This window comes from Salmo salar, unplaced genomic scaffold, assembly GCF_905237065.1.
Source record: "Salmo salar unplaced genomic scaffold, Ssal_v3.1, whole genome shotgun sequence".
Classification (NCBI taxonomy): Eukaryota; Metazoa; Chordata; class Actinopteri; order Salmoniformes; family Salmonidae; genus Salmo; species Salmo salar.
Genome location: NW_025548081.1, coordinates 47,122 through 58,971, shown reverse-complemented (window position 1 = coordinate 58,971; position 11,850 = coordinate 47,122). Strand labels below are relative to the sequence as shown.

At 47.1% G+C, this 11,850-nt stretch overlaps 1 protein-coding gene across 1 annotated transcript; it reads right to left on the bottom strand.

Annotated features, from left to right (window-relative positions):
- Nucleotides 1-311: 311 nt before the first annotated feature.
- Nucleotides 312-6,505, bottom strand: LOC123732634 (N-acetylglucosamine-6-sulfatase; the record flags this gene model as incomplete). Its single annotated transcript, XM_045711896.1, is given in 3 exon segments — nucleotides 312-518; nucleotides 3,149-3,208; nucleotides 6,204-6,505. Coding segments are annotated over 3 exon segments (429 nt in total), but the record flags the coding sequence as incomplete, so codon positions are not given.
- Between the last annotated feature and the right edge of the window lie 5,345 nt (nucleotides 6,506-11,850).

Sequence of the window (11,850 nt, the reverse complement as noted above, 5' to 3'; positions counted from 1 at the left end):
TGTAGTTACCTGGTTGAGGTATTTCCCAGCGTAGAAGGTCTGGTAACCAGCGTAGGGTTAGTAGTAGAGTCGGGCGGTAGGGTTAGGCGGTAGGGTTAGGTGAGGTGTAGTTACCTGGTTGAGGTATTTCCCAGCGTAGAAGGTCTGGTAACCAGCGTAGGGTTAGTAGTAGAGTCGGGCGGTAGGGTTAGGCGGTAGGGTTAGGTGAGGTGTAGTTACCTGGTTGAGGTATTTCCCAGCGTAGAAGGTCTGGTAACCAGCGTAGGGTTAGTAGTAGAGTCGGGCGGTAGGGTTGGGTGAGGTGTAGTTACCTGGTTGAGGTATTTCCCAGCGTAGAAGGTCTGGTAACCAGCGTAGGCCTGCAGTAGAGCAGGGAAGGTCTTGGGCTCCTGGGTTTCCTGCCAGGCCGTGCTGCCGCAGTTCCCCTCCAGAGTGTTGTTGATCACATGGTGGTTATGGGGATACTTCCCTGTTAGGATGCTGGCTCTGCTGGGACAGCACAGCGGGCTGGCGACAAACTGGGGTAAACACAACAACACACTCCCATCAGCATGTCTCTACACCCCATTCATCTCCCATCCTGCTGCCTGAAACCCTCATTACACCCCATTCATCTCCCGTCCTGCCGCCTGAAACCCTCACACACCCCATTCATCTCCCGTCCTGCCGCCTGAAACCCTCACACACCCCATTCATCTCCCGTCCTGCCGCCTGAAACCCTCATACACCCCATTCATCTCCCGTCCTGCCGCTGAAACCCTCATACACCCCATTCATCTCCCCGTCCTGCCGCCTGAAACCCTCATACACCCCATTCATCTCCCCGTCCTGCCGCTGAAACCCTCACACACCCCATTCATCTCCCGTCCTGAGCCTGAAACCCTCATACACCCCATTCATCTCCCCGTCCTGCCGCCTGAAACCCTCATACACCCCATTCATCTCCCGTCCTGCCGGCTGAAACCCTCATACACCCCATTCACCTCCCGTCCTGCCGCCTGAAACCCTCATACACCCCATTCATCTCCCGTCCTGCCGCCTGAAACCCTCATACACCCCATTCATCTCCCCGCTGAAACCCTCATACACCCCATTCATCTCCCCGCTGAAACCCTCATACACCCCATTCATCTCCCGTCCTGCCGCTAAAACCCTCATACACCCCATTCATCTCCCGTCCTGCCGCCTGAAACCCTCACACACCCCATTCATCTCCCGTCCTGCCGCCTGAAACCCTCACACACCCCATTCATCTCCCGTCCTGCCGCCTGAAACCCTCATACACCCCATTCATCTCCCGTCCTGCCGCTGAAACCCTCATACACCCCATTCATCTCCCGTCCTGCCGCCTGAAACCCTCATACACCCCATTCATCTCCCGTCCTGCCGCTGAAACCCTCACACACCCCATTCATCTCCCGTCCTGAGCCTGAAACCCTCATACACCCCATTCATCTCCCGTCCTGCCGCCTGAAACCCTCATACACCCCATTCATCTCCCGTCCTGCCGGCTGAAACCCTCATACACCCCATTCACCTCCCGTCCTGCCGCCTGAAACCCTCATACACCCCATTCATCTCCCTGCTGAAACCCTCATACACCCCATTCATCTCCCGTCCTGCTGCTGAAACCCTCATACACCCCATTCATCTCCCGTCCTGAGCCTGAAACCCTCATACACCCCATTCATCTCCCGTCCTGCCGGCTGAAACCCTCATACACCCCATTCACCTCCCGTCCTGCCGCCTGAAACCCTCATACACCCCATCCATCTCCCTGCTGAAACCCTCATACACCCCATTCATCTCCCGTCCTGCTGCTGACCCCATTCATCTCCCGTCCTGCCGCCTGAAACCCTCATACACCCCATTCATCTCCCTGCTGAAACCCTCATACACCCCATTCATCTCCCTGCTGAAACCCTCATACACCCCATTCATCTCCCCGTCCTGCCGTCTGAAACCCTCATACACCCCATTCATCTCCCCGCTGAAACCCTCATACACCCCATTCATCTCCCGTCCTGCCGCTAAAACCCTCATACACCCCATTCATCTCCCCGTCCTGCTGCTGAAACCCTCACACACCCCATTCATCTCCCCGTCCTGCCGCTGAAACCCTCATACACCCCATTCATCTCCCCGTCCTGCCGCCTGAAACCCTCATACACCCCATTCATCTCCCCGTCCTGCCGCTGAAACCCTCACACACCCCATTCATCTCCCGTCCTGAGCCTGAAACCCTCATACACCCCATTCATCTCCCCGTCCTGCCGCCTGAAACCCTCATACACCCCATTCATCTCCCGTCCTGCCGGCTGAAACCCTCATACACCCCATTCACCTCCCGTCCTGCCGCCTGAAACCCTCATACACCCCATTCATCTCCCGTCCTGCCGCCTGAAACCCTCATACACCCCATTCATCTCCCTGCTGAAACCCTCATACACCCCATTCATCTCCCGTCCTGCTGCTGAAACCCTCATACACCCCATTCATCTCCCGTCCTGAGCCTGAAACCCTCATACACCCCATTCATCTCCCTGCTGAAACCCTCATACACCCCATTCATCTCCCGTCCTGCCGCCTGAAACCCTCATACACCCCATTCATCTCCCCGTCCTGCCGCTGAAACCCTCATACACCCCATTCATCTCCCTGCTGAAACCCTCATACACCCCATTCATCTCCCCGTCCTGCCGCCTGAAACCCTCATACACCCCATTCATCTCCCGTCCTGCCGCCTGAAACCCTCATACACCCCATTCATCTCACTGCTGAAACCCTCATACACCCCATTCATCTCCCGTCCTGCCGCTGAAACCCTCACACACCCCATTCATCTCCCGTCCTGCTGCTGAAACCCTCACACACCCCATTCATCTCCCGTCCTGCTGCTGAAACCCTCACACACCCCATTCATCTCCCGTCCTGCCGCTGAAACCCCCTAACTCTGAAAACAGGATACTCACAGCGTTGGAGACCGACCCCCTAACTCTGAAAACAGGATACTCACAGCGTTGGAGACCGACCCCCTAACTCTGAAAACAGGATACTCACAGCGTTGGAGACCGACCCCCTAACTCTGAAAACAGGATACTCACAGCGTTGGAGACCGACCCCCTAACTCTGAAAACAGGATACTCACAGCGTTGGTAAAGGTGATCCCTGCTTCACCAATCAGCTTCTTGGTCTTGTTCAGTGGGGTCTGAAGAAACACAAGACAGGCTTTAAAATGGACGTCCCATTGTGAAAACCTCAAGCTCACAGACACACCTGTTCAGGTAACTTATTTCACACTGACCTGTCGTCCTCGTCAACACCTGGCCGGGTTCTAAACTTTAGAATAATACAATCTGAAACGGTATCATAAGATTCTCCAGGCCAGACTTCTAGTATACCTACTCAGCCTACTGAACTACTTCAGACTGGATGCCAAATACCTGGACTGTGAGAGCAGGGCCCTGCTAAACAATAGGGTGAGAATACAACTAACTGAAAACATGTCTGGTTTGGGATATAGGCTGGTTTAGAGAGGAGGAAACAGGTTTATGAAGGGCCCTGGTCCATCAGTTAGGCTGGTTTAGAGAGGAGGAAACAGGTTTATGAAGGGCCCTGGTCCATCAGTTAGGCTGGTTTAGAGAGGAGGAAACAGGTTTATGAAGGGCCCTGGTCCATCAGTTAGGCTGGTTTAGAGAGGAGGAAACAGGTTTATGAAGGGCCCTGGTCCATCAGTTAGGCTGGTTTAGAGAGGAGGAAACAGGTTTATGAAGGGCCCTGGTCCATCAGTTAGGCTGGTTTAGAGAGGAGGAAACAGGTTTATGAAGGGCCCTGGTCCATCAGTTAGGCTGGTTTAGAGAGGAGGAAACAGGTTTATGAAGGGCCCTGGTCCATCAGTTAGGCTGGTTTAGAGAGGAGGAAACAGGTTTATGAAGGGCCCTGGTCCATCAGTTAGGCTGGTTTAGAGAGGAGGAAACAGGTTTATGAAGGGCCCTGGTCCATCAGTTAGGCTGGTTTAGAGAGGAGGAAACAGGTTTATGAAGGGCCTGGAGGAAACAGGTTTATGAAGGGCCCTGGTCCATCAGTTAGGCTGGTTTAGAGAGGAGGAAACAGGTTTATGAAGGGCCGAGGTCCATCAGCTTTAGCTGTTGCTGTAGTCGTATGTATCAAGAGTCTCAGAGTAGGATTGCTGATCAGAGATCAGGTCCAATCCTATCCATGTAATCTTATCCATTATGGAAGACCATCTAAACTGATCCTAGATCAGCAGGACTCCTGACATTGGACCCATCCAGTCATATGATTGTTCTGTGGGCTGGTGAGATCCGGGACATGATCAGGCGAGGCAGACCTGAGGGCTAGATCACCTAGCAGGTCATCATCACCTTTAGCAAAACAACAACACACCCTCAACATAGCTGGGCTACATGTGATGGCTAGGCTAACTATCTATCTACCCTCAACATAGCTGGGCTACATGTGATGGCTAGGCTAACTATCTATCTATCTATCTATCAACACACCCTCAACATAGCTGGGCTACATGTGATGGCTAGGCTAACTATCTATCTACCCTCAACATAGCTGGGCTACATGTGATGGCTAGGCTAACTATCTATCTAACAACACACCCTCATCATAGCTGGGCTACATGTGATGGCTAGGCTAACTACCTATCTAACAACACACCCTCATCATAGCTGGGCTACATGTGATGGCTAGGCTAACTATCTATCTACCCTCATCATAGCTGGGCTACATGTGATGGCTAGGCTAACTATCTAGCTAACCTCAACATAGCTGGGCTACATGTGATGGCTAGGCTAACTATCTAGCTACCCTCAACATAGCTGGGCTACATGTGATGGCTAGGCTAACTATCTATCTACCCTCAACATAGCTGGGCTACATGTGATGGCTAGGCTAACTATCTATCTAACAACACACCCTCATCATAGCTGGGCTACATGTGATGGCTAGGCTAACTATCTATCTAACAACACACCCTCAACATAGCTGGGCTACATGTGATGGCTAGGCTAACTATCTAGCTATCTATCTATCTACACACCCTCAACATAGCTGGGCTACATGTGATGGCTAGGCTAACTATCTAGCTATCTATCTATCTACACACCCTCAACATAGCTGGGCTACATGTGATGGCTAGGCTAACTATCTAGCTATCTATCTAACAACACACCCTCATCATAGCTGGGCTACATGTGATGGCTAGGCTAACTATCTAGCTATCTATCTAACAACACACCCTCATCATAGCTGGGCTACATGTGATGGCTAGGCTAACTATCTAGCTATCTATCTAACAACACACCCTCATCATAGCTGGGCTACATGTGATGGCTAGGCTAACTATCCATCTATCAACACACCCTCAACATAGCTGGGCTACATGTTTTGGCTAGGCTATCTATCTATCTATCAACACACCCTCAACATAGCTGGGCTACATGTGATGGCTAGGCTAACTATCTATCTATAGTATCTATCTATAGTATCTATCTACTGATCTATCTATCTATAGTATCTATCTACTGATCTATCTATCTATAGTATCTATCTACTGATCTATCTATCTACTGATCTATCTACTGATCTATCTACTGATCTATCTACTGATCTATCTACTGATCTATCTACTGATCTATCTATCTATAGTATCTATCTACTGATCTATCTATAGTATCTATCTACTGATCTATCTACTGATCTATCTATCTATAGTATCTATCTATAGTATCTATCTACTGATCTATCTATCTACAGACCTATCTACTGATCTATCTACTGATCTATCTACTGATCTATCTATCTATAGTATCTATCTACTGATCTATCTATAGTATCTATCTACTGATCTATCTACTGATCTATCTACTGATCTATCTATCTATAGTATCTATCTACTGATCTATCTATAGTATCTATCTACTGATCTATCTATCTACAGACCTATCTACTGATCTATCTAACTCTGCAGCCTAACGTTAGATAAACCTAAACACTGCGAGCATCAGCCCATAGCAGTCTAACCTAACGTTACCACCAATAGACTAAACTAATGTTATAAACCTAACGTTTAGTACAATGAACATACCACCAATAGACTAAACTAATGTTATAAACCTAACGTGTAGTTCTATACCACCAATAGAGTAAAGTAACGTTGTAAAGTAATTTACCATGCCCCCAATAGCGCTGTCCAGGTCATCAGTGAGGATCAGAACAACGTTGGGTCTGTGGTACCACTTGGCCACAACACAGCAGCGGATATTCAGCAGCAAGGTGACGCAGATTAACAGACGATTCAATAACGTTGGCAGATTGAAGCGAATCGAGGTCATTTTCACTGTGAAATTAAAGACCGTGTGTCTTTCTCTCTGCGACTCCTAAATTGTTAAAAGCGTGGAAACGTAGTTAGGAAAATGTTCCTGTGATGAGCTTATAATAACTCCGTCGTAAAGTACGCACGAATAAGTAAGCGCTTTCCGGTCACGGATTTATATACACCTTCAGAATAAGAGTCAAATGAAGCTTTATTTATACAGCACATTTCAGACAGAGAATGCAACGCAGTAGAGTACCATAGTATGAGTCATATTACCCATAAAACCTAGTGGTCAAACAAGGAAATGGTTCCAATCATTTTTCCATTATTCATTTTTTCCTATAAAAGATTTTAGAAGCACTTAAAATAGGACAAGGTCACTCTCTAGGACAAGGTCACTCTCGAGGACAAGGTCACTCTCTAGGACAAGGTCACTCTCGAGGACAAGGTCACTCTCTAGGACAAGGTCACTCTCTAGGACAAGGTCACTCTCTAGGACAAGGTCACTCTCTAGGACAAGGTCTCTCTCTAGGACAAGGTCATTCTCTAGGACAAGGTCTCTCTCTAGGACAAGGTGTCTCTCTAGGACAAGGTCACTCTCTAGGACAAGGTGACTCTCTAGGACAAGGTCATTCTCTAGGACAAGGTCTCTCTCTAGGACAAGGTCACTCTCTAGGACAAGGTCACTCTCTAGGACAAGGTCACTCTCTAGGACAAGGTCACTCTCTAGGACAAGGTCACTCTCTAGGACAAGGTCATTCTCTAGGACAAGGTCACTCTCTAGGACAAGGTCACTCTCTAGGACAAGGACACTCTCTAGGACAAGGTGTCTCTCTAGGACAAGGTCACTCTCTAGGACAAGGTCACTCTCTAGGACAAGGTCTCTCTCTAGGACAAGGTCATTCTCTAGGACAAGGTCACTCTCTAGGACAAGGTCACTCTCTAGGACAAGGTCACTCTCTAGGACAAGGTCACAAGGTCACTCTCTAGGACAAGGTCACTCTCTAGGACAAGGTCACTCTCTCGGACAAGGTCACTCTCTAGGACAAGGACACTCTCTAGGACAAGGTCACAAGGTCACTCTCTAGGACAAGGTCACTCTCTAGGACAAGGTCACTCTCTCGGACAAGGTCACCCTCTAGGACAAGGTCACTCTCTAGGACAAGGTGTCTCTCTAGGACAAGGTCACTCTCTAGGACAAGGTGTCTCTCTAGGACAAGGTGTCTCTCTAGGACAAGGTCTCTCTCTAGGACAAGGTCACTCTCTAGGACAAGGTCACTCTCTAGGACAAGGTCACTCTCTAGGACAAGGTGACTTGCGGAAGTTGCTGGGTTAAATGCGGAAGACGCTTTTCGGGTTTGAGTGTATTCAGTTGTTCAACTGGCTAGGTCTCTGGGGTTTTTAAACAACAATTAACTATGTAAACTATTATAGCCCAGGCTTCAATCATATCTGTCTACATTACGGTTTAATATTTTCCCAGTATTTTACAAATGTTCCATCCTGAGAATAGATCACTTTTCTCGCCGGTTAACCCGGTATTTCCCGCCAAAAACTGGAACACTCAGACATCATTTACAGATAGCCAGGGGAACACTCCAACACTCAGACATCATTTACAGATAGCCAGGGGAACACTCCAACACTCAGACATCTTTACAGATAGCCAGGGGAACACTCCAACACTCAGACATCATTTACAAATAGCCAGGGGAACACTCCAACACTCAGACATCATTTACAGATAGCCAGGGGAACACTCCAACACTCAGACATCATTTACAGATAGCCAGGGGAACACTCCAACACTCAGACATCATTTACAGATAGCCAGGGGAACACTCCAACACTCAGACATCATTACAGATAGCCACGGGAACACTCCAACACTCAGACATAATTACAGATAGCCAGGGGAACACTCCAACACTCAGACATCATTTACAGATAGCCAGGGGAACACTCCAACACTCAGACATCATTTACAGATAGCCAGGGGGCCACTCCAACACTCAGACATCATTTACAGATAGCCAGGGGAACACTCCAACACTCAGACATCATTTACAGATAGCCAGGGGAACACTCCAACACTCAGACATCATTTACAGATAGCCAGGGGAACACTCCAACACTCAGACATCATTACAGATAGCCAGGGGCACACTCCAACACTCAGACATCATTTACAGATAGCCAGGGACACACTCCAACACTCCAACACACTCAGACATCATTTACAGATAGCCAGGGGAACACTCCAACACTCAGACATCATTTACAGATAGCCAGGGGAACACTCCAACACTCAGACATCATTACAGATAGCCAGGGGAACACTCCAACACTCAGACATCATTTACAGATAGCCAGGGGAACACTCCAACACTCAGACATCATTTACTGATAGCCAGGGGAACACTCCAACACTCAGACATCATTTACAGATAGCCAGGGACACACTCCAACACTCAGACATCATTACAGATAGCCAGGGGAACACTCCAACACTCAGACATCTTTACAGATAACCAGGGGAACACTCCAACACTCAGACATCATTACAGATAGCCAGGGGAACACTCCAACACTCAGACATCATTTACAGATAGCCAGGGGAACACTCCAACACTCAGACATCATTACAGATAGCCACGGGAACACTCCAACACTCAGACATCATTACAGATAGCCAGGGGAACACTCCAACACTCAGACATCATTTACAGATAGCCAGGGGAACACTCCAACACTCAGACATCATTTACAGATAGCCAGGGGAACACTCCAACACTCAGACATCATTTACAGATAGCCAGGGGAACACTCCAACACTCAGACATCATTACAGATAGCCAGGGGCACACTCCAACACTCAGACATCATTTACAGATAGCCAGGGACACACTCCAACACTCCAACACTCAGACATCATTTACAGATAGCCAGGGGAACACTCCAACACTCAGACATCATTTACAGATAGCCAGGGGAACACTCCAACACTCAGACATCATTACAGATAGCCAGGGGAACACTCCAACACTCAGACATCATTTACAGATAGCCAGGGGAACACTCCAACACTCAGACATCATTTACTGATAGCCAGGGGAACACTCCAACACTCAGACATCATTTACAGATAGCCAGGGGAACACTCCAACACTCAGACATCATTTACAGATAGCCAGGGGAACACTCCAACACTCAGACATCATTACAGATAGCCAGGGGAACACTCCAACACTCAGACATCATTTACAGATAGCCAGGGGAACACTCCAACACTCAGACATCATTTACAGATAGCCAGGGGAACACTCCAACACTCAGACATCATTTACTGATAGCCAGGGGAACACTCCAACACTCAGACATCATTTACAGATAGCCAGGGACACACTCCAACACTCAGACATCATTACAGATAGCCAGGGGAACACTCCAACACTCAGACATCTTTACAGATAACCAGGGGAACACTCCAACACTCAGACATCATTACAGATAGCCAGGGGAACACTCCAACACTCAGACATTATTTACAGATAGCCAGGGACACACTCCAACACTCAGACATCTTTACAGATAACCAGGGGAACACTCCAACACTCATACATCATTTACAGATAGACTGGGACACGCTCCAACACTCAGACATCATTTACAGATAGACTGGGGAACACTCCAACACTCAGACATCATTTACAGATAGCCAGGGGCACGCTCCAACACTCCAACACTCAGACATCATTTACAGATAGCCAGGGGAATAATACTGCCAATGCTATTGTTAATATGGTAAATGCTATGGTTAATACTGCCAATGCTATTGTTAATATGGTAAATGCTATTGTTAATACTGCCAATGCTATTGTTAATACTGTCAATGCTATTGTTAATACTGCCAATGCTATGGTTAATACTGCCAATGCTATTGTTAATACTGCCAATGCTATTGTTAATACTGTCAATGCTATTGTTAATACTGTCAATGCTATTGTTAATACTGTCAATGCTATTGTTAATACTGCCAATGCTATTGTCAATATGGTAAATGCTATAATATTATTTGTGCTATTAAGGCTATTATCTATTTTCATTTTTTTTCAATTGTTTAACAAAATTCTAAGTCTGGTAACCTTTCCTAATAAAATCTAACACATTTCGGCCATTTGTATTCTTTTTTACAATCTTCAGTGCGAGACTATTATTTTGAAGGAAAATGGGTAATTTGCTGCCTGACAACGGAAGTCCCGGTCAGCTGATATACCATGTGCGCCCGCACGACTTGGGGTATGACGTCAAAATGAGGAAAACGTTCAATTGAACACGTCAATATAAAAATAAATAAAAATAAAAACACGTCAATATAAAAATAATTAAAAATAAAAACACGTCAATATATTAAAAAAAACAACAACATGTCAATATAAAAATAATAAAATTGTACCTTTTGTAACGACCACCCAGAAACAGTGTTGCATTGTATTCATGTAAGGAACCTGGCAAGACGTCAGTAGATTTATAATGAAACACATTTACTATTATGGAGAGATGTACTGCTTGGATTCTTATTACCTACGATAGAAATAAGTCGAAACAATTTTACGTAATTCATTTCCTTATTCTTTTGGCCAAATTTCATATTCACAAATGTAAATTTACAAACATCACATTTACTTACCTTACAAAAATAAATGGAACTATATTCTAAGACAATGGAAATACTCTGTTAGAATGATAAATGTGTTTATGCTCCATAAGGTCCTTGTGTAATGTGATATTGTACCCCCCCCCCATCCGTCCCCGTCCCCCCATCCGTCCCGTCCCGTCCTCCCCCCCATCCGTCCCGTCCCCATCCGTCCCCCCCATCCGTCCCCGTCCCCCCATCCGTCCCGTCCCCATCCGTCCCCCCATCCGTCCCCGTCCCCCCATCCGTCCCCCCCCCCCATCCGTCCCCCCCCCCATCCGTCCCCATCCCCCAGCCACACACACGGCCCAAAACAAAGAAATACAAAAAACATAGACAAAGGAACATAGAAAAAGGAACATAGAACGCCCACCCAATGTAACACCCTGGCCTAACCAAAATAAAGAACAAAATCCCCTCTCTATGGCCAGGGCGTTACAGAGGGTTTATTTTATAACCTACATTGAGGTATTCCTATAAAATGTACTTTATCTGGACTGTATAGCTCAATATTTTTAAAACCATGACAGCTGTGATGGAAACAGAAAGTTTGGTGTGTAATTGTATACACGCTGACAGATCGTTTGTTCGTTCAACACGGGCGGAATCGGTTTTGTGTTGGTATAATATATGATGTGAGAAACGCCTTTATGCTAAAATCTTGATATTTAACAACCATCATAACTGTATGAAAGTCAAGTCGGAGCGACGCGATGACATGTTGTCTCCCGTCACTACATCACGTCCCACCGCGACTCGGGAAACGGTGCAGATTACCAGGCTACAGGTGGAACGGGTGGTATGA